The sequence below is a fragment of the Vanderwaltozyma polyspora genome, genomic scaffold (genome assembly GCF_000150035.1).
Source record: "Vanderwaltozyma polyspora DSM 70294 KpolScaffold1036 genomic scaffold, whole genome shotgun sequence".
NCBI lineage: Eukaryota > Fungi > Ascomycota > Saccharomycetes > Saccharomycetales > Saccharomycetaceae > Vanderwaltozyma > Vanderwaltozyma polyspora.
In genome coordinates this window covers 220,739-247,430 of record NW_001834692.1, presented here as the reverse complement: position 1 = coordinate 247,430, position 26,692 = coordinate 220,739, and the positions used below count along the sequence as shown (strand labels likewise).

At 32.8% G+C, this 26,692-nt stretch overlaps 12 protein-coding genes across 12 annotated transcripts; 5 read left to right on the top strand and 7 right to left on the bottom strand.

The window, feature by feature from the left end:
- Positions 1-125: 125 nt before the first annotated feature.
- Positions 126-911, bottom strand: Kpol_1036p95 (uncharacterized protein; the record flags this gene model as incomplete). Its single annotated transcript, XM_001647156.1, has 1 exon — positions 126-911. One exon carries the CDS (start codon positions 909-911, stop codon positions 126-128), a length of 786 nt encoding a protein of 261 aa, XP_001647206.1.
- Positions 912-2,036: 1,125 nt separating this feature from the next.
- Positions 2,037-3,011, top strand: Kpol_1036p94 (uncharacterized protein; the record flags this gene model as incomplete). The annotated part of the gene is made up of 1 exon (XM_001647155.1): positions 2,037-3,011. One exon carries the CDS (start codon positions 2,037-2,039, stop codon positions 3,009-3,011), a length of 975 nt encoding a protein of 324 aa, XP_001647205.1.
- A 1,112-nt stretch (positions 3,012-4,123) lies between these two features.
- Positions 4,124-6,298, top strand: GID11 (Gid11p; the record flags this gene model as incomplete). Its single annotated transcript, XM_001647154.1, has 1 exon — positions 4,124-6,298. One exon carries the CDS (start codon positions 4,124-4,126, stop codon positions 6,296-6,298), a length of 2,175 nt encoding a protein of 724 aa, XP_001647204.1.
- A 209-nt stretch (positions 6,299-6,507) lies between these two features.
- On the bottom strand, positions 6,508-9,294 carry PEP3 (tethering complex subunit PEP3; the record flags this gene model as incomplete). The annotated part of the gene is made up of 1 exon (XM_001647153.1): positions 6,508-9,294. One exon carries the CDS (start codon positions 9,292-9,294, stop codon positions 6,508-6,510), a length of 2,787 nt encoding a protein of 928 aa, XP_001647203.1.
- Positions 9,295-9,563: 269 nt separating this feature from the next.
- SMD3 (mRNA splicing protein SMD3) lies at positions 9,564-9,866 on the top strand (the record flags this gene model as incomplete). The annotated part of the gene is made up of 1 exon (XM_001647152.1): positions 9,564-9,866. The coding sequence occupies one exon, from the start codon at positions 9,564-9,566 to the stop codon at positions 9,864-9,866; it is 303 nt and encodes a 100-aa protein (XP_001647202.1).
- Positions 9,867-10,763: 897 nt separating this feature from the next.
- Positions 10,764-12,125, bottom strand: TRM82 (Trm82p; the record flags this gene model as incomplete). Its single annotated transcript, XM_001647151.1, has 1 exon — positions 10,764-12,125. The coding sequence occupies one exon, from the start codon at positions 12,123-12,125 to the stop codon at positions 10,764-10,766; it is 1,362 nt and encodes a 453-aa protein (XP_001647201.1).
- A 953-nt stretch (positions 12,126-13,078) lies between these two features.
- Kpol_1036p89 (uncharacterized protein) lies at positions 13,079-15,172 on the top strand (the record flags this gene model as incomplete). The annotated part of the gene is made up of 1 exon (XM_001647150.1): positions 13,079-15,172. One exon carries the CDS (start codon positions 13,079-13,081, stop codon positions 15,170-15,172), a length of 2,094 nt encoding a protein of 697 aa, XP_001647200.1.
- A 437-nt stretch (positions 15,173-15,609) lies between these two features.
- Positions 15,610-17,853, top strand: SEC1 (Sec1p; the record flags this gene model as incomplete). The annotated part of the gene is made up of 1 exon (XM_001647149.1): positions 15,610-17,853. One exon carries the CDS (start codon positions 15,610-15,612, stop codon positions 17,851-17,853), a length of 2,244 nt encoding a protein of 747 aa, XP_001647199.1.
- Positions 17,854-18,012: 159 nt separating this feature from the next.
- Kpol_1036p87 (uncharacterized protein) lies at positions 18,013-19,914 on the bottom strand (the record flags this gene model as incomplete). Its single annotated transcript, XM_001647148.1, has 1 exon — positions 18,013-19,914. The coding sequence occupies one exon, from the start codon at positions 19,912-19,914 to the stop codon at positions 18,013-18,015; it is 1,902 nt and encodes a 633-aa protein (XP_001647198.1).
- A 238-nt stretch (positions 19,915-20,152) lies between these two features.
- DPH6 (diphthine--ammonia ligase) lies at positions 20,153-22,246 on the bottom strand (the record flags this gene model as incomplete). The annotated part of the gene is made up of 1 exon (XM_001647147.1): positions 20,153-22,246. One exon carries the CDS (start codon positions 22,244-22,246, stop codon positions 20,153-20,155), a length of 2,094 nt encoding a protein of 697 aa, XP_001647197.1.
- Positions 22,247-22,638: 392 nt separating this feature from the next.
- Positions 22,639-24,102, bottom strand: PUT1 (proline dehydrogenase; the record flags this gene model as incomplete). The annotated part of the gene is made up of 1 exon (XM_001647146.1): positions 22,639-24,102. The coding sequence occupies one exon, from the start codon at positions 24,100-24,102 to the stop codon at positions 22,639-22,641; it is 1,464 nt and encodes a 487-aa protein (XP_001647196.1).
- An 858-nt stretch (positions 24,103-24,960) lies between these two features.
- On the bottom strand, positions 24,961-26,247 carry RRN5 (Rrn5p; the record flags this gene model as incomplete). The annotated part of the gene is made up of 1 exon (XM_001647145.1): positions 24,961-26,247. The coding sequence occupies one exon, from the start codon at positions 26,245-26,247 to the stop codon at positions 24,961-24,963; it is 1,287 nt and encodes a 428-aa protein (XP_001647195.1).
- Between the last annotated feature and the right edge of the window lie 445 nt (positions 26,248-26,692).

The following is a 26,692-nucleotide window of genomic DNA, read 5'->3' as shown; positions in this document are numbered from 1 at the left end:
GGGACAAGGTTAGTTTTGAACTTCAATTTAAACAATTTCTTTATGAGAGAGAAAATGAGTAAAACAAAAGAAAAACGATTTATGTAGTTATATTTATATCTGTATATAGAAAGTATTTAATCAAGTTAAACCAGTGAAGGAAGGTTAGAGGTATCAATAGACGTATTTCTTTGTACAATATTTGTTGGTTTCTTGGGAGCCTTTTTCCTTCCAGGTCTTGAGGACCTTGGAACACTGTCAGAAAAGGTAAAGTTAATATCCAAGAATTCTTTTTCCTTTAAATTCTTGGACTTATGATGTTTCGATTTCGAAGGTTCAGTTAACAGTTGATGTTCTCTATTAATGACTTCTGCGTTCTCAACTGCTTCTACGTTTGTATGATACTGGTATTTCAAGCCACTTATATCTTTCTCTGTTTCCTCTTCTAACATATACTCTTGTAAAGACATCCTTTTTGGACCACCACCAGAACTTTCACCTTCAGTCTCCATTTCATGTTCAGATTCTTGTCTAGCGTCTTTTCTGGCATCTCTTTTGGCATCCAATTCATCATCAAATTCATGAGAAGGAGATCCCCATCCCATATGAATCTTCTTTGGAGTATCCATCTTACCAGTTCTCGAATGACGGTCCATTAGTTTCCTTTCATCTAACTGTTTTTTAGTCCCAGCTGACATTGGTACATTTCTCTCAACATTCCTTGACCTTCCAGCAGACCTATCCTTTAAGTAGGTTTCGTTCAATTTCGAAGGTAGAGTGGGATGTTTCTTTGCTCTTGTAGGATTTGAAGATGGAGGTGGAATATCCTTCTTCTTCGAAGAGTTAGAATTCTTTACCAATTCTTTGGGCATTGGGAAAACAAAGTTTGGATCTTCGATATCATTACCTAACAAATCATAAGGATTAGACATTTCTATTAATTTATTTAGTTATAATCTATATATTTTGAGCTATTGGTGTCTTTATTCTACAAGATGAATTTAAAAAGATAAAAATTTACTATCATGAATATAATAAACTTGCCATTTTCTTAATGTAAAACAATCTCAATATATTTCACAATATATATCAATAACTATTTAACACATTTGAATGAATATACCAAGGGATAAAGGGTACAATAATAATATCATGAAACACAATGTCATTTTAAAAGAAACTAGAACCAAGAACCAATAACCAAGGAGAAGCTAACTAACCAAGACTTAATCAAATAAACTATATATTTTGTGGTTTTTAGCAACGTCACTTGAGGTTCATCCAATCCGAGTCAACAATGTACCTTAAACAAATCAAAGCCAAACCTCATTTTATAAGGTCCATTTACCTAATTACAATCAAGTCCAACCTTCCTCTCGATGGATATTACCATATCTTTGACTGATGTCAGGTTTCACCTTGGCTTTACCAAAAGAGTGCTTACATTGAGTATTTACTGACGCAGACCTATTGGCATATGGTTGAGAGACTGCAAGAGAATTTATAAGAGTGATTAGGTATGGATACGTAGAATATGTATAATTTTAATATCGAATGTTGTGTTAGTGCAAGATTGTTTCATAATGCATTGTATGTAGTTATAAATATATTTTGCTAGTACTGTCAACTTGATTTGAGTTTGAAGATGGGATGAGGAGGGGGGAGGAAAGAGATGCATCTAATACTAGTTTTATTGAAAGAACAAAAAGTATTGATACATATATAATAAAAATAAGAGTATCCGTTATATAATTGATAGTCTCCATTGTGTTCATTAGAGAGTGGAAGGTAAAGTTGAGTTGGATTGGGTTAGGTATTGTATAGATGAGGAGTTGAGTGTGATGACGTACATGAATTGTTCAGTCACGTGACATACCAAAAAACTGGGTAACACACGTTGTTGGAAACCCCGGACAAGGAAATTCCTTTAAAATGAATTGAATGTTTAAAAGGACTCTTTATATTAGGATGATTAACGTTATTAAAAAGAAGTTTGTTGATCATGTTTAGATGGTTTCATATTAATAATACTGTCAATAGACAACTATCTGAGCACAATGAATAATGAACAAGAGGTTACAATCAAAGTAGAGCAGCTTTCTAGGTTACTTTTAAGCAATGGACCATTAGCTATTCGTTATATTAACAACTATATATCGGGTCAAGACCCTAATTTTAAGAAACTTTCTACTTCCAAACAGAGAAGACTTATATTGAATGTATTACAAGCTGGGGATAAAGATAAAAGTGTAATATTTGAAAAGATTGGATGGGGTCTTTGGAATGCAAAAGTAGTCAAACCTGAAGATTTTATTAAAGAAAGAGAAGCCATGAATATAGCTAATGCGAAAGTGAAAGATGAACATCGCAAAAGTAGTAATGATAAACATGTATTATTGCAACCATCAAAGACAACTTATATTGACGAAAATGCATTAGCTTCTGATGATGAAGATGATGAAGTCTCTGGTACATTTAATGACACTGACGATATTCTTCTAAACTACGATGACATTTACTCTCAACGATCAAAGAAAACTGCCAATTTACGTCGTACCAGCGTAGTCTCTGTAGAATCACCTCCTGAATCGTTGAAACATGAGATTCTAGCTCAACAAAAATTAAAGCCATTTATGAAATCTCATCGGAAATCATCAACTTCATCTCCCCAACCAATCACTGGAGAATCAAGAAGAGAGTCAAGATTATCAGTATCAAAAGAATCTTCCATAAGATCCACACTTCTCCCAAATAACAAGAATTATCAATTTTATTCAAAAAAATCAAACGCCAGCAATGATGATAACCTTATTAAACTGAACAACCAAATCAGTAATAATGACAGTATAAATAGCAATTATCAAGAAGAACCATCGGCTCTTTCCGATACTGATGAAGAAGATTGGGCTTCAATAGGAGCACAATCATTAAGAAATACTCAAAGTCCAATTATAAGACCAACTAATCCATCAAAATCTAAAAAATCAACAGATGATAGTGCTGCTTTACTCCTACTAAGCTTAAAGTCTTGATTATCATGACAATTGCCCATCCCTCCTCTCCTTCCCTCCTTTTTTGCAGGCAACTACTCCTTCACTAAGGATTATCTTTTGAAACACCTGTAAGTCATGTGATTACACAAACCACGTGATTATACGATGATTCAAGGGGTACAAAACTCACAATTTCGAAATTATAGCAATGAACCACAAGATACCACAAGTAATACGATGTCTGACTGATGTTGTTGATTGAACCAAACTAGACTTCAACTTATATTTTATATCAAAAAGGAACAATATTATAGCAATGATGTTGGTATTCAAGAGAAATTAATGGTTAGTTTCAGTACCTCAAAAGAGTTCAGAACGGTTGATAGGGTTCTGCTTTATTTGATCAAGCACAATCTAAAAAAGGGTGGCATTTTTTTTCTCTATTTTAAATATACTTGAGATAAAGAGTTAGAATAGGTCTCTACTTTCATAAAGGTATACTGAATAAAGCCTTTTTTCCAATACGGTTTTGTTATTGTTTGTTATTAGGTTTTTAGAATTATTTTCTGCTGCTGGTTGGTCAAAAAATAAGCTATTATTAATACATCTCTTTTTTTTTGAACAACGTTAAATTGCATTTTTGCTTTACAAAGGATTTATTCTTCGTCCTCTCTCTTTTGTTTTTTGTTATATTATTCTTAATTGCGTGAGACTATAGTTATGTCCCCTTATTGTCATATATAGTATTGATTTATTATAAGAGCAAACGTGTGATATAAGTAAGTTTAAATTTATTTTTATTACAAAAAAACATTATTCATATTCAATACGAGAGGCTTCATAATTGAAGGTTCATCGAGTTTGTAAGTTCCTAATAAAAAAACTGTTTCAATATTACAAAAACTCATACAGGATAGGACGACATTGAAACACAATTACATCAATTCTTTTATGAACAATTAATTATACACAAATTAAAAAAGACAAAAAAAAATATATTCATATATTAACGTATCTAAGACATTGACAATTGATTTAAATTATTAACATTAAGACATTTACCTATATATATTTAATTTTTTTTTTCACAACCAATCATAGTACACTTCCAGCCAAACAAATAATAATTCAAACATTTTCACATATCAAATATGACAATAGACCGTACAGGCAATGATAATGATGCTCTTGACGACGAGAAGTTCAATACGGGGTCGGATAAGGTATATCAAAATTACATGATGCCAGGATTGGAACTTTTCGACGCAAAAGTAACCATTAACCATTGGCAACTGCGAGATTGTGTAAAGCATTCTACTAGTAAACCAGGCAAAATTTACTACGTTTATGATCATTCAATAAGGGAACTGAATATGAATCCTAGGTATATGAAGCACCTTGGAAATTCAAGTCTTATAAAGAAGAAATTAAGAAGAAACAGTACAAATACAACTACTAAAGATAAAAAATATTTATCTTCAAATAGATTGATTTCAGAGTTCAACACCCCTTCTAATTGCGTTGTTGATTTTAATTTCAAGCCAAGGTGTTTTACTGAATCAAATGGCTTAATTGCATGCGGCGGACTAATTGGTCCTGATGACAAGGGCTTTCCTACCAACTGGAGTCGACTTTCTCATGAAGTTAACAATGGTGTACAGCTGCCGCCTCCTGCCTCACCAATAAAGTTGTCTAATAGTTCAGTTTTGCAGGATCATTCAAACTATAGCAACCAAAACCTATGGAAAGGCATCTTATCAATCCATAATACTGAAACAGGAGTTTCTCAATCCTTAATTATGGGTCAATTTATAAATAATTGTGTCACAATGCATTCAAAAGGAAATCAAGAAGTTGATCTGTATTCTTGTAACAACGATAATCACATGTACCAATGCAACATAAGTAACAGAGGTGTAGAATTGGTAAGAAGATATTCAGATTTGAAATTTGCGTTAAACAACGTAGCGTTATCAAACGATGCCAGTTTAATGGTTATTTCTGGTGATTCGAATAAGTTTGCCTTATATAGAAAAAATGAAATAGACGGTCAATTTTCCTTATCTTATGACACTCAACCACAATGGGGGAATTCTACTGCAAGAGTAGAAAGAATTCCAAGATTTGCATTACCAGATAATACATCTGCAGTAGACCATATTTATGAAGCTCCAAATTCTGATCATGGTTTTTATAGCAGCTTCTCAGAAAATGACTTACAGTTTGCAACTTTATTTCAGAATGGTGTATGTCTTTTATATGATGTGCGAAAAATGTCAAGTCCACTAGCTGAAATAAACTCAACAAGACCATACTCTCATAGCGGAGCTTTTAGAGTTTGTAAATTTAGCTATGGCCTGGATGACTTATTATTTATTTCGGAACATCAAGGCAGAGTTCATGTTATTGATACAAGAAATTTTACTAACCATCAAGTAATAATGATACCAGATAAGTTTAAAGAGGATAATATAAGGAAACATAACATTGATACTGATATTAGCACAGATATTAGGCGAAATACAGCTAACATATCATCTGTTACCGGAATAACTTCACCATTATCGACTCCTTCTTCGTCAGCTTTAAGTTTTGCTTCTTCATTAAGGAGAAGATATTCCTTTCCTACTCCCACCCCAGTTGATAACACAGATAATTGTATTACGTCAGCTAGAAGTGTTCCATTGAAATATCTTGAACCTAGAATAATGCCATACCCTAAAATTGCAAATAGATCTACAAATGAGTATAACAATACTCAGTATAGAGGGTTATTATTATGGGACGACTCTGAGGGAAATAATAGAAGAAGAGAAAGGAGATCTTCATTTAGGGTTAGAAGAGTGTCAACTTCATCAAATACTTCAAATTTTTCTGAAAATAATGAGAATGTTGACCCAGAGATTTTAAATCCTGTTGAAGATGAACAAGAAAATTCAAATAATGAACCATATAGTACAAGAGATATAAACGCTACAATCGAAAGTCAAATAGGGAGGAACAGCAATAATAACATTTTCATTGAAGATGATATTTATGGTATAGACAGTAGCCTATATATTGTAAGAAACGGCCTCCAATCCCCATCACCTTTTGCCAGAAGACCAGGAAATTCTTACTTAAATTCACAGAGCAATAATTCATCAAGAGAGACTATTATAGAATATTCAAGCATTGAGTTCATGGAGGAAAATAATATTTCTGGTTTGGATTGGCTCGAAGATGTAGAAGGAAGTTCTTTGGTAATCGGAACTGACTATGGTATAATGAAATGGAACATAAATTCCTGGGCCAGAAGGAGTTTTGCGAGTTACGATTTCTGTTAAGTTTAGATAATTTTAAAAGATTTATAGTTTATTGATTTATTATAAGCCCGGAATTTTATAGTACGTTTTAATTATTAATATAGATGCAATATATAATGTTTGTTAAATGATTTATAAATATAGTCGTGGAAAAACAGATTACAATTTCTCATCAAGTTGGTAATTTTACGATGGACATAATAAGTGCTAATTTCATACCTGCTGTTCTTTTAGATGGCCCAACTCTCCATTTCTTGGTCGTTATCCAGAACACCCCCATCTATCTTATTGATGAGAATATCACTACAAAGTGGACATTTTTTTGCTAGTAGGCTATCTAATTCATCAGTATGAGTTTTTGAATTAGATTTGAGAAGTTTTCGTTGTAATGAATCAACTTGACTTTTTATGATTATATCATTTGACCCAACTAGTTCAGAAAGCAAACAGTTTGAATGAAAATTATGACCACAGGGGAAAACGAAAAATTTCTTCGTTTGTAAAACTTTATGACATCTGTCGCAAGAAGAACCAGGTTCCAAAATCTCATATCTTTCTTTGAAGTCTTCTATATCTTTCAAGATATCCTGCTTCATCTTCATTGACAATTTCGTTTCTTCAGCAATTTGTGCCATTGATTGTCCATGTTTTTCTAGACTTCTTATCAATTCATCTTTAACATTTGCAATTGTAGTAAACTGTTCGAATAATGGTAATAAGTCCTTAATTTCCAAGATACCATTTGATTCTGTTATAATTTGGCTAATAGTATGTTTAATATCCTGACTGCCTGCAGCGTCGTTTAGAATTGATTTTGCCACATTTTTCCATAGTTTCTTTGTCAATTTAGGGTTATACTCCAGTTCGATATTTTCTATAACTTTCTTCGCATGATCGGTCATACCATTTTCTAGAGCCAAATCAACGGCATCTTCATATAATTCTAATTTTGAATATAGGAATATTGATACTACTAAAGTTTCAAATTTAAGACTTAACCTCAGTATAAAATTTGTGTCGTATCTTTCAGGATACATACTTAAAAATTGAACAATTTGTTCCTCCTTCTCAGGCCTTTTCTTGGAACTTCTAAGACCAGTAATCATCATATACAAGATTGTATTGTATAAGATTGTATCCTTAGTATTATTTTCTTTGATATACCATTTTAAATATGTTAGTCCAAAGTTTTCCTTTATAGTTTCTGCTTTCTGTACTGCTGAAGATTTGCTGTAATGCGAATAATATGTTAATATAGAAGGAATCAATTTAACCGGATCTATGGATTTTAATGACATCCAAGTTCTAATCGTTGTTTCAGGTAAATTTACCAATAATACACTTGCATACTTATAAATAAGCTCAGCATCCTGTAATTGTAGCAATACCTTAAGAGACTCGTACCAATTTTCTTGTTTAATCCAATAGTCTAAAATGAAATGACGATCTTGTAGTAAATTAGCGAAGTACAACAGTTCTGTTATTCTATTTTGTGTTTCTAGCATCTGATATACTAAACTCTTTTCTAAACTGGTTTTGTATTTTTCCAAAAATAAGTTTAAACTATATTTGAGTGTTTGCATTTCTTCCTTTAACAGATCAAGATGCGTTGTTACTCTTTCAGAATCAATCTTTTTATCTATTATATTCATCTTCTTCAAATATGTCCATAGAATCCAACTCGATAACAAAAGTTTTTGAACATCATCATTTTTATCTAATTGTTCTAATTTTTGAGTTAAAAAAATTTGTAGGGAATCTACATTATTAGTCGTTTTCATCAATTTCAATACCACTGCACTAAAAGATTCACAAGATGTTAAACCATAGTAATGCGCTGCCTCTAGAAATTTTTCCTCATCAAATAGATCGTTTGCTTTGAAGTCCAAAATTGTATCTCTTTGCCAAGGTTCTAAATCTTTCAGTTCCAAAGCTTTATCAATTCTTTTTTGTTCGCATAATAATTTCCAAACTGATTGTGATTCTTTTTCTAATATGATTTCATATATATTAGAACTCGAGTAACACCAGTAAGTGGGAGGGCTTTGTGAATAGTCCGCCTCTAATCCAACTATTCTTTCGTTATCTTTACCCCAGGTAGATTCCTGAAAAACGACTTCGTTATTTAATTGATTGACAACAATTAAACTAGAACCTCGAAGCAAAATCAAATAAAAATCCGTTAGAGAAACGTCTCGAACAGTAGAAGTTGATTCTGATAATTCTACATTCAACAATACATTTGCATTTTGTAAAATCTTCCCATTGTTCTGTGGAACAGTCTTACCAAATACGATGACATCGCTCATTATACATGCAAACTGATCTTTTGTAGAGCTAAATCTATTTCCCACATCTTTTGTCAAACACTCGAATTCCTCAGATTCTGTAGGTTGAGGGTTTTCCTTCAAAGTTTTAATTGGATCATTTGAGATAGTCTTCCAATACATAAGTTTATTGCCTGAAGCAATCACACAGCTCCCATTGGAACTCCAAGAAATACCATCTATACGATCCGAACATTTAGCAACGATAGTTAAAGTATTCTTACTCCTATCATGAGAATTTAACGTTAAATAATAGACATGACCCTCAATATCACCGAGTAAAAGAGAATCAGAATCACACCAACAAACTGATTTCAAGTTGCAACCTTTCTTAGATAACTTTCGTATTAAAATTAAAGACTCACTGTTGTCTTTCTTAACATCAGTTTTACCAGAAACAAATATCTTGGAAACATCACAGACATAGTATTTAGCAAAATTAGTCTTAATAAACAATAGATCCCCACCTGGATTCATCCAAATCTTAACAAGCACCTCAGAACTATCACCTTCAGACAACATTGGAACAACATACCCATAAACTTTGGAAGGTGTCTCTAAATCAACCAAATAGAGTTCACCAGTTCTAAGGGCAAAACACATAATATTGTTTTGAACCTGTAGGCTGCAAATATTATCCTCATTTCCTTTAACAAAGTCCAATTGGACATGCTCAATGTCAACATTCATAACCGTATACAACCGACCTACTACAGTGCTCAACTTATATTGTTTTAACCATAAATAAATCTCCCTTCTATTAAACTATACTTCTTTTTAACTTTTAAATAATTTTTCACCTTTAAGTTCTTAAATATTTAAAATGCATCAAGATATTGATAACTTTAACCAGATCAGAATGAAGCCAGATTGGATAACCAGGAAGCAATTAGAGAGTTGATAATCATCTGTTGGTGATTGTTTGTTATTTTATTTTAAAATCCTGTTGTTTTCAGATCATGAGTAATATTCCTTTGAAGCTTTTGAGTGAGGCTCAAGGTCATGTAGTCACGTTAGAGCTCTCCACTGGTGAAACTTATCGAGGGAAGTTAGTTGATAGTGAGGATAATATGAATGTTCAACTACAAGATGTAACTGTTACTGGTGTAGATAGCAAGGTTTCTCGGATGGATCATGTTTTTGTTAGGGGTTCTCATATAAAATTTTTTGTAGTTCCTGATTTATTGAAGAATGCTCCTTTGTTTAATAAAGGTCCACAATCGAAACCACCTCCACCTATTCGTGGTCCAAGAAAGAGGTGAAAATGTGGTGAAGGAGTTGATAACATTGTCATTTTGCATGTCTTATATAGAAGAAGGAATGTGGAAAAAATAAATACACGTTAAAAGAATTTTATCTTCAGATGTATCTCAATTGGGCTCATTTACATATCTCTCTATATACTAACTATTACTATTGTTATTGGTATTATCATTACCATTTGTACATTATATATATTAGCATTTAATATGCGTTTGTAGTATAATATCAAAACTTCAATTATACACTTTTATCCAACCTAACAGTCCATACTTTCCCTTGCTGATTCTATTGTTCAAGAATATCAATCTGGGATCTGGAAACCAGGTATTAATGATTTCAAAAGCAACTAGGCTATTATAAACTCATTCATATAGTTCACACCTTCTTCCCCTTTGGTGAAGAACTTGCAAACTGGACATTTTCACTAGTTATATTGCCAACTTTTAGTAAACTATTATTTGCATCGTTATCTCTAATCCTACAAAACTCATCGATATCAATTCTGACCTGTCTATTGATATCACTGAATTCAGTAAACGTTTCATTTATCTCATGTTGTAACTCTAGACATTCATTAAGCAGCTTAGCAACGCCATCTTTATTCATTGAACCATCATCGGAAGAAATGCTGCTCTCATTTTTGATATTGCTCATAATAACAGGATAATAACCATAAATTACTAAATAAATATATCAAACCCAAGTATATCTTTTCTCTTGTTAATAACAATCTAACTCTACCTGTGCTTTCTTTCCAACAGCTACGTGTATCTGGTTGTAAAGTGTTTATAAGCTTTTATTTGTTAAGTATCGTTATTATCATATCAAGTAATAGAACCTCAATTTCTAATATACAAAAATTATATCAAATTTAATTACTGCTATATAATTACAATCTATGAATAATGTTCACCATGTTTTTTCAAACTTATTATGTTATATAATGGATACACTTCATCAAGTTCAACTTTTACAATCGAGTCTTCCTTAGAAAATGAATTAACAATTGATGTATTAAATTCATCTGATTGTTCCTCTTTAATTGAAAATGTGTTACTTGTAGTGTCCAATGCAATGAATTTAACGAAATCCTTATCCCCAGATTCACGATTGTCTAATGAAATATTGAAACCCATAGTTTTATCATCTGAGAATGTTGAGATAAAAGTAATGTAATATGGGAGTACAATTTTTTGCAATAACTTCATCTTATAAGTAGATTGGTCGACCTCTAATATGATTAAAAGTTTTGTAGCCTCTACAAAGAATGCAAAGTATGGATTATTTGGTAATGAAACTAATTTTGAGACTGCGAATTCCTTTAAATCATTTTCTTCATTTTGAAATCTATCTGGAGCCAAATGGTTTTCATTAATATATGGTAAGACCAAATCTGTGAAATCAAATTCATCCAACTTCTCACCTTTAATCCAATCCCATAAAAAGATCCCATGATCACCACCTGCACTAACTAATATATTAGAATTCCAACTTGGGATACAAATGGAGGAAACAAATTCCTTATGACCAAACAACCATTTGTCAACAATGTAACTCTGTGGGAAATGCGATATCTTAATATGTTCATCTCTATCACTGGTCATAACAAATTTCATACCGTTATTAGTAGTTGATAAAACACCAGTAAGCATTGAAACATGACCTAAAATTGGTTCGAATTCTTCATCTATGTTTTCAATAACTGGTGATTCAATCAACATCGAGTAGACATCACCAAACTTATCAGCTATAATTACAGTCTTATCATCTTCAGTAATAGTTATAGCATTTGGTCTCTTTGGGAATGGTTGTCTTTTAATTAATTTCAAACAATTGTCATTATTTAAAGTCTCAATTTTAAAGACAAGTACCGATTTATCAGAATCGGCACATGCAAGTAACATAGTTTCATCATTGGAAATCATCAAATTACGTATTTGTGAATAGATTGGAGGTGCTCCAGGTCCTGGCACTGGTATCTTAGCATCATGTTTTTTCTCAATGGTATTACCTTCATTAGTCTTGCTCTTTTTAATACCTTTTTCCTCATTTTCTGCCAATTGTCTAGCCTGTTCCTTAACAACTGCAATCTTAATCATCTCATCTCTACTAAATTGGTCTTCCCACTTACCCATCTCTAGATATTTACCATTAGTTTGATCATATCTATAAGCAATAATAACATTTTTTAAAACTGCAAAAATTAGCTCTCCAGAACGATTGCTAACAACTGCTTGAATCGGATGGATAAGAGACATTATAAACAAAATTCAATTAATCGATTAGAACTCACAATACCTTCTTGTTGCCATTTAAAACTAATAATCAGACATCTTAATCAGTGTATAACCTTTAATAAATACTGCTATTAGTGTTTAAATCAGAGCTCATCGCAAGATTCGGAAAATTTTTCAAAGCAATAACAGCAAATATGTCCGGAAATACCATGGTAATACAGTTTTTACCATAATTACCAAAAGCGGACACTTTGAACAATAATATAATAAGCTTCTCATCTGATATAAAATGAGATGACAGAACAATAGAAACCAATCCTTATTTTACAAACAACAAGGAAATATAGGATATCAAACCTTTAGATTACGTTTCATTCCAGAGAAATTTAGGATCCCCTATATGATCAAGAAATAACCCTTGTGTTCTGATAAGTAGCGGTTTTTTGGATGACCATTGTTTAACGTTTAATAAGCCAATATAATTACTGTCACAGCTAATATAATTAGCGTTATTGGGGGTATTTGATCATCTAATAGGATTTATAACTTATTTAGGATGGTGATATTTGATGAGGTATATTGACACAAATTATCGTTCGTTAGTCATCTCTCTCAATTTGGACACAGAAATAGTCAATATTTCGATTCTTGTTGAAGCAAAAATTTGAGATATATAAACAACTAAGATTTTGATTCTAATTGATATAACTTACTTATTCCTTTAAGTATTTTTTTTTGTTCTGATGTTGTTGAAATTGGGTTTTTTGTTTATGTTAATAATAGACGTTTATAATTTTTAATTTGCTAAGCAATCACTGCAAATATAACAAAAATTTAATAACTAAAGACACTATCTACATTTTTTAAGCAAAAAACAGAGACTATAAAAAATACATCTAAAGACAATATAAAATAGTTCACAGGAAACTCATACAAATATATCAATTATTATCTAAGGAATTCAATTAATCAAAATGCCCTTTGCTGATACGTTTGAGAATCCACTTTCAATGAACCCACCGTTATGCCAATTTAGTAAAGGAAATCATATTGTTGGATTGCCGTCTAAATACGCAAATGATGGTAAAGCAGTTCCAACTAATAGGTTTTACACCAATCTACTATTGGGAACAAGGAACCTGCCAGTTTGGACGCATCCTTACTGCTTTAACTATACTAACGAAACTGATAAAATGGGTATGGCAATTAGTTATCCTAATTCAAAAGATTTTATTATTAATAGAAATAATATTAAAGTACAAGAAACACCAAAATCATTTATTGCCAGTGCTGTTGATTTCGAAACCCCAGATGACATGTATTTAAGCGTGCTAGATTTAAAACTTATGTCAATTCAAGTACAACTCAAGAAAACTGCATCACAATTCATTTGGATACCAATGGTACAAGGTATGGGATTTGTTACATTGCTTTACTATAATTTAACTCCCAAGTTACAATCAGAAATAGGTTACAAATCACTTAAAAAATTACCAACACCAAGATCTAATATTCAAAAATACGAAGTAATTTTGGAAGATGACCAGGTTTGGTCTCTTTATGTGAGTACACCTTCAAAAGATATTATGGAATTATCATTAGATGACAACAATGTAATTATTGGTGATAGAACTGCAAAAGGCACGATGTTCCAGTTAATACCAGATTGTTCCAGTCAAATTGATGCAGCAGCTGGTTGTTATCCTATAGATTGTGAATTATCATCTGAATTTGATCCTGACAATTCGCATCATATTGGCCATTTATACTTCAAATACAAACTTCTTGGTAAGTCCAATTCGTTATCGACTTTAATTTATATTTTACCTCATCATTTGATGACTATATCCGATAAGAATTTGAAAAAGAAACTTACTACAACACTTAATTCAAGTGTTTATGGTCAAATGGTAGGATTGATAACAGATTCATTAGAATTCAGAATTACTCTTCCACGAGAGTTGAGATTTTTATTCATCAACGATAGTGACCAATTTCACTCAACGTATGTGTTACAAGCCTTACAAAATGCAGCTAGTTTAGAATCTGAGGATGAAATTAGTTACGACGAAAACATAGAAGGTCTTGGAGAAACGCTCAGCAAATATTCATGGATCTTGTATTGTTACCATTTCATCTTAGAAGATTATGATTTAGTAATGAAATTATTACCAAAATTGAAAAATTTGATGGATAAATTCATTTCTGATACCCTAACGAATAATAAACTACATTATGATACCACTTTTGGCGGTCTAGTATCCACAGTGAACTATTCCGAAAACTACTATTACTGTGATCATAATTATGATTATAGTTATTATATAATAGCAGCTGCAATAATTGGTAAAATCGATTCAGAAGTAACGAACGATAATTGGTTAAATCGAAACAAAGATTGGGTACAGGATCTCATCAGAGATTACTCAAATCCTTCAGATAAAGATCCATACTTCCCAGCATACCGATCATTCGATTGGTATCATGGTCATTCTTGGTCTACAGGATTAGTCGAATCAAAATATGGCAGAGAATATCATTCATGTGGTAAAGATTTAAATTCAATGTATGCAATAAAGTTATGGGGGATCGTGACAGAGAATCAGAATTTGATCAATATGGCAGACTTACAAATGGGTCTGCTTAAAAATTCGATGGATTGTTATGTATTATTGGAAGACGAAAATCAAATAATACCAACAATTTTCAAATCTAATGGAATCTCACAAAAACTATCGGATTCAAGCATATCATATAAACCCAATAGAACCGACCAGCAATCAATAGTATCAACCCATTTGAAGCACATAACCCCAATCACACCTGCAACAACATTCCTAAGGTCACCTACATTCACTAAGCAAGAATGGGACAATATTCTATCAAATACTATTGAAAATAACTGCAATATAAAGGAATCTCAAAGAAATGAATTAATACTAAGCAGAGCAATACATGACCCAATACCGTCATTCAACCATTTTGCAAATAATAGTTTTGCTTCCTTACAGTTTCATCAAACTCAAAGCTGGACATGGTCAATAGCCTTCGCTGCATCCCTATTATAATAACCGAGTCACATAACCCTCCATACATAGTTTTATATCTTCATACAAACATAATATCATTAAATAACAATACATTATAACCCATTAGATGACCTCAATTGCAATCTTCATCCATTCTTAAACCTTCTAAAGTGAACCTTTCTATTACCAACAGGTCCTTAACGAATTAGAATATTTAAACGATATTTTTTATTTTGATACTTCTTAACTTAAAGATATCGAACTATTTAATAGTGAAATAATTTAAGTTTAAGAAAGGGATAAAGGACAAGTGGGAAGGCTTTCTTGGTCATTGGTTGAGGTATCACTGTGTTTGAGATTGAATTTGTTATTTGGTAGGTTTTCTTTTCGTCTTCTGTCGATTTTATTTCACTGAGATTGAATAAATTTTGGGTTATACATCTGGACAAATAATTGTTACAAGAATATAACGAATAATGTCAGATTTAGTAGCATTACAGAGGGATTATCTGTTGAAATTGATCAGTGATGTGCGTACAGATCATGATCTTAAGTTTTTAGTGATTGATTCTGTTGTTGAGAATATTTTTGGGTATCTTTTCACTAATCCTAAGGAATTGTTAAACTATGTTACTGGTGTAGACAAGATTGATTCTTCCAAGAGGAAAGGTCAAGCTTCCGTTGATGCAATCTATCTTGTTGCTCCAACAAAATTCAATATCAGTTGTATTGATGCGGATTTCAGTAACATTCCTCCAAAGTATAAGAGGGGTCATATTCGGTTTTTGCCAGGTTTTGAAGGTCATTTAGTTCAATTCTTCCATTCAAAACGTTATATTAGTCAGTATTTGGCTTCTTTATCGGAAGCAAAGCTTGGGTTTATACCGAAGGAATCCCAATATTTCCAAACTCTGGGGATTGATAAGCCTTTACAAATCTTTTTCAATAGAAATTGTGGTGATCTAATAGAAAAAAATATTAAAAAAACCATCAATTCTCTTTTAGATATTTGTATCTTAACTGGTGAATATCCAATTGTCAGATATTCTGAACCGTTGCCAAATCAAACTGAACTGACCCCAGCAACAAGATTAGTTAAAAAATTGGCATTTGAATTCCAAAATACTTTGGATAACTATGCAAGAGATCATCAAGATTTCCCACCACAATCAAATCGACCACGTTCTGTATTCATTATCACTGACAGAACTCTGGATTTATTCAGTCCTGTTTTGCATGATTTTTCATACCAAGCAATGGCTTATGATTTAATTGATGATATAGACTTGAAAACTGATACCTATCATTACAATGCAGAAAACGAAATGGGGGAAAATGAAGAGAAGACCGCGAAACTATTGGATTTGACTGATCCAGATTGGGTTGATTTAAAACATCAGCACATCATCGATGCAAGTGATTATTTAGCAGGGAAAATCAAAGAAATTATTGCTAAAAATCCTCTATTAGTAGATAGAACAAATGTTAAAAATACTACTGACTTATTAAGTGTCGTTGCCCACTTGAAAGATTTTGATGAAGAAAGAAGAAGATTAATTCTTCATAGGACTTTAATAGACGCATGTTTAGAGATTAATCAAACAAGGCAACTTGCTAAACATGCTGAAATCGAACAAGATTTATCTGGATTCGGTTTAAATATGGAAGGTGAAAAAGTAAAATCAATTATAAACCCGTTGTTAATATCGTTAAGTTCAAAAGAACCTAGCATTACTGATAAAGTTAGATACATTATCATTTATGCCCTATACAGAGGTGGTTTGGTCGAACAAGATTATATGAAATTGTTAAATTTTCTTGGTATTAATGAAGAACATGATTTCTTTAGCCATTTTATGACTTTATTTAAAAACTTCGAAATGTTAGGCTTTAAACTAATCAAAGATGATCTAAAAACAAAGCCTTTTAGAAAAGAGTGGTTTCATGATACTATAATCAAGGACTCAAACGTCTACAACACTTCAAGATATATACCTGCTGTGGGAAGTAACCTATCCAAATTGATAACAAATCCTCTATTATTAAGTGAAGATTTCTTTCCTTATGTTAAAGATAAACCTATTGAATTATTAGATGAAGAGGAATTAGAGGCTGCAGGTGCCGCTGCCTCAGTAAATTCATCAGCGTCGTTGAGAAACCCTCGTCATAAAGCGGCATGGACTAAACATAGTGGTTCAAATGCTAAACAACAAAATAGGGCCCCAAGACAGAGATTTTTTTACTACGTTTTAGGTGGGGTCACTTATGCAGAAATAAAGGCAGCATACGATCAATCTCATTTGAAGAACAGAGATGTCTTTATTGGAAGTGACGGTATCGTCACTCCTTTGTCTTTTATGAAAAGTATAGAGTATTTGGGCACTCCAAGAGAAATGTTAGATTTAGATGATGATAGAAAGGAGAAAGAAACAGTTCCAGACTTCTTCTTTGATTCACTTGCTCCTGTTGCTGCTCCTGTGTCCCAAAAGCATATTCGTAGTCATAATCCACAACACGCGCAACAAAATCAACAACAACAAGAACAACAACAGAATCAAAATCAGAATCAAAATCAGAATCAAAATCAAAATCAAAATCAAAATCAAAATCAATCTGTGGCTAGTCCACCACCAGCATCTTCTTCTCCAGTTCCAGACAAGGAAGATAAGAAGAAGCATAATAAATTTCAAAAGTTTTTCAGATCTAAGAAGAAAGAGTAAATATGACCAGTTTATGATATTAATGTATTTAATGAAAGGTGTATTTTAAAATTGAAAAAGTTATATTATTTCATTAAAGATATATATTTTTAATATAGTTACAAACAATACTATGTATATAATTTAACACGTATTTTCATGATTGTTATGATAATAAGATTACATGTCCTCATCTAGGTTATATTTTTTAATAATATCACCTAATCTCTTTAAAGTCTTTGGAACTTTCTTGCCAGAATTATTTGATATTGGGATAGAACTTATCATTGAAGGCACTTCAGGTGCAGCTGGTGATAATTCATTACCTTGAGAATTGGGAACAAACAGATTTTTAGCCATTGCGTTCTGATTAATATTATTGGGATATGCATTTAGTTCAGAGTTTCCTACTTCTTGAATTTGGTTTGATCTTATCATAGAAAAATTGCTGCTATTTTGAATATGAGCAGGAGGCACTGATATATTTCTGGCAGCTAATCTTAATGGTATCATTTGATTGTTAATGATATCGGGAGTTAGATTATTGTAGTTGCTGTTTGAAATTGTGTTAGGAGCTGTAGTTGATGAATTGTAATTCATTGGTAATGTATTCAGTTTATTTGATCGAGCCATATTGTAATTTGTTTCCTGGGTTATAGTACCATATCTATTATGTCCTGCTTCTAGCTCTTGATCTAGAATAGGGGTGCTACTTGAAGGTATTTTATTTTGACGCTTTTGAACCATTGATCTATATACGTGAGTCAAGGGCGAACTGGAAGCAATTGAGGAAATCGATGAGGAATTGGAAATTTCATTCACTTGATCGCCTCTTATAGAATTCAAATCATTAGTGTTATACACATTTTTCCCATTCTTTGATTCTTCAACTTTTACGGCAGTACTCATATATCTTAAATCTTGTGAAGTTCCCTGCATATTGTGTGGTTGTGGAGGAGGTGTTATTTGGTTAACTTTATTTCGATCATGATTATTAGCCAAGTTGTTTGTTGGAGCAGGTGTAGATTCTCCATTTGAATTGCCAAGTAAAGTCTCTATTAAAACTGTATTTCGTTCTGCAGCATCAAGTATTTTCTGTCTTTCAGTTTCTCTATGTTGCTGAACTTTATGTTTCCTTATCTTATTTATAGATTCTAAACTTGTACTCTTTCCTGTAGGTACTGATATGCCTGTTTTATTTAATGCGATGTCTGTATTGCTACTATTCTGATCAACATCAGATTTTGCTAATCGTGGCAAGCTTCTCTCTATATGGTTTTTTTGATTGCTATTATTTACCAGTGCTTGCTCTTTTCGATTACCAGTGTGTCTTGTGATGAACATATTCTTTTCGATTACTGGTTGCACCCTAGAAACTTTCATTTCCTCTATAGAATTATTAGTTAAATATCCTGCTGTATTTGAATTTCTGATATTTCCCACTGGAGACCCAGTTCTGAACTCTAGTAATTGTTTGGTGGTTTCTGTAGCCTTTGCATATGCCTTGGGAGAACGCATACCAGTCATGTTGTGATTAGCAAAACCAGAAGAAGTAGGTCTCCTTGAATTAATATTGGAAGTGTGGTCATTACTACTCACCTGGGAAGAATGATGTAAGGGTTCCAATTCTTGTATTTGATTCATAGAAGCATGATTGGAATTTTCAACAACTACTGAAGCAGCTTTATTTTGCTCTCTCGCCAACGAATTATCTGAATTCGATATTCGAACTACCCTGGAAATTATCCCATTCTTTTGAGAGCCATCCCCCATTTGCTGTGTTGGTTCTGCCTTACCTGAAATATTATGTCTTTTCTTGTCGAAGTTCCAATAATTCATCTTATCAAATTTTGTAATATCTAACACGAAATCATTAATAACACTACTTGGTATCAAATCAAGTCTATTGGTACTAAGGTCGTTATCAGTAAGTTTACTAATAGAATACTGCTTTCGAAGCTTATCCTCCATACGTGCCCTTATAATCATTGGATCTGATCCATCACCCAATTCCAGTAACTTGTGAGCAAAAGCGATGAGCTTATTGGCCTCATCACGATAAGTATACTCTCTACCACCCATCCTAATATTAGAATGAACTTTGACTGTCAATATCTGATCTCTGTTGACCTGTTATCCAATCTATATCAACTTAAATGTTGCCTTTTCTATCCATTCTTAAATAATATTTAAGTCTTCTTATAGTTAAAGTTTCAAATATCAGTCGATGCCCGACCTTCTCTATATTAGAATTATATATGCGCTGTGTATATAAGAAAAGAGTAACTAAAATACATAAAATATTGTAATCAAGGAGTTCTTACATAATCAAATGGATGCCAAATTTGTGTTCCTTGCCTTTATAATTGTATACAGCAGTCACGAAGTTTAGATTGACACCATTGAGTTTCAGTAGACTTGAAGCTATTCTAGATATAGAAGATGGATGACAGTATAAGGATGCTTGACATTTCATACCTCCGGAAGATAATAGAGTAATAACTTCATCGTCTGAATCTAAAAATATCGTTACAAATGTTCGTCTATGTTCATTTGTGATCACTTTTGTGTGTGAAGTTGCAACAGATAAAATTTCATTTTTCAATGATAAATACTCAGTGCCAGTCTCGATGTCATCGATATCATCGATATCATCTTCAATTGTAGCTGTGTTACATGAAATACCACCCCATTCGCATAAAGCATTTCTAGGTAATTCTGATACCTCGGCTATAATTAAACAACCTTTAGGATCATCTTCTTTTGACATCCATAGTTCAGATTCATACGCCATATCTGAACAATACAATGACCAAGTACTAGTAATAACTGGGACGATGGACTTTTCTGATATGAAGCAAGTCATGGATAGTGATCTTTTAGCATCAATTGTATTCTTCAATGTATCGAAATGCTTCAATGATAGAACACTTTGATGCAAAGGATCGTGAAAGTTCATTTCCATTGAAGCTGGATCCAATGCTATTTGTCCACTAATGTAACTGACTTTATTTCTATCTGTACTTTTCCATATAGCTTGTGAGTATGGACCTATATTACAAGGAGCCCAGTATGATCTCCCTTGAACATGTAAACCATCTTTGTTATTATTCACCTTGATCCCATTTGGTAAAGTGGTGATATCACAACTTGCATCAACTATTACCGATAATTGTAAAAGACAACCTTCTGGCAATTCTTTAGAACCAACACAAGCTCTTGAAGGTGGTAAAGGACCAAATTTTTGAATGTCAAAGTAATTATTATAAATTTTGTTAACTTTGCTGAAATCGGACATGTTGAACAAGTATAATGATGAGTTTAATACTTGTGCCCTTGAATAAGTTTTCTCCCCTAGAATACTATCTAATTGGTTAAATACATTCTCAACTTGTCTCTCAATGTCTTCTTCGATATTTTGAGGAAATAAGTTAGAGATGTAAAGCAATCCATTTAAAATGTTAGTAGAAGCCTTTACATTTAATTTCACAGGTTCAACAATGTTAACAGAGTCCTTCTTCGGACAAGAGGTAGTGTTTGTAACTTCTATGGTCACAGCTTCTATCAATTCTTGCCACATATCCGGTAAGTAAGGAGGGGTTATTAAAGAATTTATCAGTGTTTCCGAATCTTCTTTGGTTAGTGGTCTTTCCTTAAATGATACTTCTAGTCTTCCATTGTACACACCACAGGAACGGTCTGAAGAATTAATCTTCTTAGATTTTATCTCTAGCAAACCCTTATGAAAGAATGGGGCATCTAAGACCATTGTTTCGAATTCACCACCTTCACCACATATATGAACATCGTACATTGAATTTAACTTCTTCAAGGTTGGAAAAGCTTCAGGTAGAGATTTGAATAAATGTGTCTCATCTAATCCAATTGCTGCTAATTTAATTAGTCTTGCATCCATATTTGCAGTTGTATCATCTTTAGTTTTTGAAGCCAGGCACATTTCAGTCATCAATTCCAATTGATCTCTCTGCCATAGGTAACTTAACACAGTTAAGCCAATTCTGCTACAAACATCTTCAACTCTAGTTCTTTGATAAGATGATAAAATTGCACCAACACTTACAGCCTCTAAATCAGGTATAGCGTCTTTAACTTCTAACAGTAACTCTAATAAATCCTCAATTTCATCATTCTCAGTCTTGACATAATTCAAATTTACATTCTTTGAACCTTGTAGTTTAATAGAATGTCTAAAAAGAGGTAATCCCGTACATTGGTCATAGTAAGATACTACGTCATGACCAACTGTTTGGAACATAAAACTATCCAGCTCTTGTTCATTAGTATCTTCTGGATGTAAATTAGCCAATGCGACTAATTCATGGCCGTTTTTAATGCAATGAAGTACATTATAACAGGAATCCTTACCACCTGATACCAGGGCAACAAACTTCATCTTTCTTGGACTACCTTTCAACTTATATTCACCTCTTTGACCTCAATTTATTCTCATCTCGTCTCAATTCACCTGGTATAGAAATAATGGTCTCATTAAAATTTCGTCTACTTTTTCATCCTCTAATGGCATAGTGATTAAGGAACCATTGCAGGTATAGAAGAAATGAAGAAATGAATCACCAAATGTCAACAAATTGGGTCAATTGCAACTTCCAATTGAATGTTTCTATGATTCAGTTTTTTCTTTTCAAGAAGACTAACAATTTTTATACATTTTTAACAAATTCTATAGTATAAATGTTAATAGAATTAGACATACATTAAGTTTGAAATATAAATAAATAGAAATAAAAAAATAATGCTAAAAAATCATATAATTAAAAATCACAGTTATGCAGTTTTCTTTCTTGTGAATAAAGTTTTGAAAACTGCCTTTACCAATGGCCAGCCATTATCACTACGGACAGCATCACCATTTTCTTGTAATCTCCTCAACAAATAATCCTTGGTCTCTAATGGAGGACCCCAAGGAACATATTTGATGATATTCTTCACGTTATGGTGAGTTATCAAGTCGTAGGTGACATTGTCAGCCATGCCTAGCAATTGAGCTAAAGTCACATTTGCTTTCCCATAATTAGAACCTCCTTGAGTTAGCAAATCTGTAGCTAACATTTGGGAATCATAATTATGTGAGGCTACTACCAAGTGACCATACGATGATTTCGATCCCTTTATCAATAAGTCATTAATTACCTTTGACATTATGGTATTGTAATTGATATCAGTGGCCTCTTTTGAGGGAAGGATCACCGCATCACGGTTTGGTTCTGTATGGATATAGGCTCCACGAACCAATTTCATACCTAACCTATAGTTGCCTTCTTGAGCCAGTTTGTATTCCTGGTCAATTTGTTTCCCAGAATCAGTTAAATACAATTGCCAAGTCCCTACACAGGAGATAATTGGCGAGGAGACCGGGTTGAACTTCTTGAATAAAATACGTTGCAACTCATAAACAGCTTTAGTCTGGAAATTGTATTTCTCAGCATCGATAGTTGATACGAAGAAAGGTGATACTCTTTGAGGATACTTCTTTAATAACTCTTGGTTCAGATCGTAAACAGCTTGCGTGATTTTAGTGCAATTATCTATCAAAACATCACGTTGTGCCTTCCAATCTGGGTTATTGAAATTCAAAAACACTTGACTAGGATTAGAAACCAATGCAGAAGGTTTTAAAGCAATATAGCCTGGGACAACTGAATTGACATCAGCAGCAGCCTCCAATTGACTCAAAATATTTGGTTTCAAAATTTCATGTATAGATTTGATAGTCTCGTTAACAATAAAATCAATATCGATATCTTTAGTCCCCTCGGAATCTTCAATCGTCAAGGATAACATCATGTTTGAGATGCCCCTATCCTGCAATATTTTCCCGCAATCTCTAACCTCTTCCATAGTGGAACCACCACAATACAATGAAGACACCATGATTTTAATCAATGGCATAGGGACATATGGAAACATCATAATGGCAGCATCTAATGTTAGTTTGCTACTGCTAACCAACCCAATACAGCCCAATGACAACAATTCTGGCTTTGTCAAAGTCTGTAAATACTCTACAGTACTTGGAGGCTTATAATGAACGTTCTTACTATCACTACTGTGATGATGCTGGTCATCAGGCATCAAAGAATCATTCAAAAATTCCACAGACCTAACAGCAGTATTAGTCTTGTTCGTTTGAGACACGTAACCACGACTAATCATCCCTAATCTACACCAACTGACGTAACTACCTTTTGGCAACCGTCCTAACTTGCTAAAACCATATTTTGCCAGCATTAAAAAGCCTCTTACTTATATATTGAAAAAGTTGAATATTTGTAACGTTAATGTTTTTTTTATTTAAAAAAAATAATAATAATCTCTTGATATTCTCTGTCTCTCAATCTCGTAAACAGATAATTCAAACGTCTCTGTCTTGTTCAAGCACAATATAGCGACGTCAATAATAATAAATTTCACACAGATTTGATGTTGTTTTTTTGGATCAAGGTACAAACGAATGCAAAACCCACATTTAATCAATCAAAGTCAAAATTAATAACTTTGAAATTAAATACTAAAAAGAAAATTCCAATATCCATTAAATTCAATCATTATAATTCTGACATTTTATACCTTTGGATTCCAAATTTTCGAACTCTAAAAGGCTATGACCCTTCCTTATCAACTTCACCAAATCTTCCCACTAAACAACAGTAAGCCTCAAATAAGACACTGACCCTAGATGTTATCAGTAAAACCACTAAACGGACCAGCAAATTTCAATTCTCTGATTATTTATCACGCACCTCAACTGGTTTTCTAAGTTTAGTCATCAATTTTTGATCCTGCACACGAACCCGTTTTCCCGGTTGGAAATCGCATTTGGAAATAGGAGGGAGATAGGGAGACAGGGAGAGAACCATAACCAAAATAAATTACAGAGGGGAAGCAAAGGTGTATCAAATGACAACCAAAGGAATCCTTGTCATGCAAACCAAACATGATAACAAACAAAAAAATTCAACTATTCCGATTGTAAATTAGAAGTCAATGGCGAGAACAACAGACTAACTTCAAAACTCTGTAAGAGAGTCGTTGTTAAGTCAAAAAATGGTAAAAAGACAACAACAACAACAACAACAACTTAAAAGCCTATGAGTTATCAAAGAGAAACTGTCTTGACATCAATTTAGTTATCGGTAATGGACATTCTAATGAGGTTTTATCAATATCGTTTGTAATGGTAATCAATTCCGAATTATCAGTATCATCAGTAGATAAATAATTTAATATTGCATGTTGGTACATTGCTGATTTATTCATATCTGACTGTTCCATTAAATTTGTTTCCCAGTCGCATATTTCGAATTCCAATGGATTATTGATTCTGTTGAAGCTGTCGTCAGCAATAAAGTTTTCGATTATTTGTTTCTTGAATGGTGGTAATGATGTTTCTGTATCATAGTCTTGATAATCGGGTTCATTTTGTTCATTCTGTTCAATTTGTTCGTTATCTCTTGATCTTTTGACTGCTTTTGTCATCTGGTTGTTGAGTTTGTATAGTCTCTTGATTAGTGGATGATGGTAGACTTGTTGTTGTTGTTGCTGTTGCTGTTGTTTTGGGATATTTATTGGTTGCTCAAATTCTTGCTCTGGTTCTGCAATAGTATTTGATGCAAGTGTGTTGAATATTAGTGCTGGTATCATAGATCTTGCTATTTCGTTGGTTTTGAAAAGTTTACCTTTTAATTCGTATTGGATTTGAAATTTGCGTAGTGTTGATAATATGCTTTCACCAAAAGTAGGTATATTTTGATATTCTTGTTTTAAAAGTAATATGGATTTGTTGACATCGTCCTTTTTGATAACATGAGGAAGATATTTATCACTTTTTGAATCGTTGTATGTAATTACCATATCGCCATTCTCATCTTCATCAAGATTAAGATCTTTGTTCTTAACCAAATTACCTGTTTCATCCTTGGGTATACTCCTCTTATTCATAACCATCAGTATTGTCACGTTTAAAAGTTTTTCCAAATATTTATAACAGCAATTTTTCAAATAATCATATGCTTCATCTGATATAGGTAATGCTAGCTTACATGGAGGTTGTAACTCCTCTATATGCGTCCTCGAATACATCGTCAACCATCTTTTCTCCCAATTTTCAATAGATATCAAATCATTGTCATCCGGCTCATTATATTTGGCTTGTTCAAACTCATTTCGTACTCTTTCACTCATATGCTCTTCTAGATCAATAAAATATTCATCCATCTCATATGCAATTGGCAACTCGATCCTCGACATAATCCCACCATGTTTCTTCATCTTGGAACTTTTTAATATATTTAAATTCTTCTTCAATATTTGATAATAAGAATATATTTCATGTTTGGATTTAAATGGAAGCCTAACACACCATTCATCTAACATATGTATCGAATACCTCGACAGGGAATGAAAAAATACAGTCTTCTCTTTTCTAGACCAGTAAACCCCCAAGGTATAATCTATATTTTTATCACCACAGAACTAAAATCTTGATCATCTTCATGTCGCTACAGGGTCATCAGCAAACCTATATCTTCCCTATCCTATCAAAGCAGAAATCCACCCCTATGACCCTATCCCTATTCCTTGGTCAACATTTGACAGCCCCTAAAACCCGTTATTTCCCCTCCCTCCTTAGAAATCAAAAATGGCCCACTCCCCGTTAAAAAAAAATAATCGAAAAAATCCGACCAATTACCTCTATCCAATTTTTCTTAAAAAAACAAAATCCTATGAAAATTTCATCTACCAAAAGAAACCTCTAAAACCAAGGTTCTAAGAAAGATTCCCCCTCCGTAAACTTGAGTCCAATTAACTTTTCCTAAGC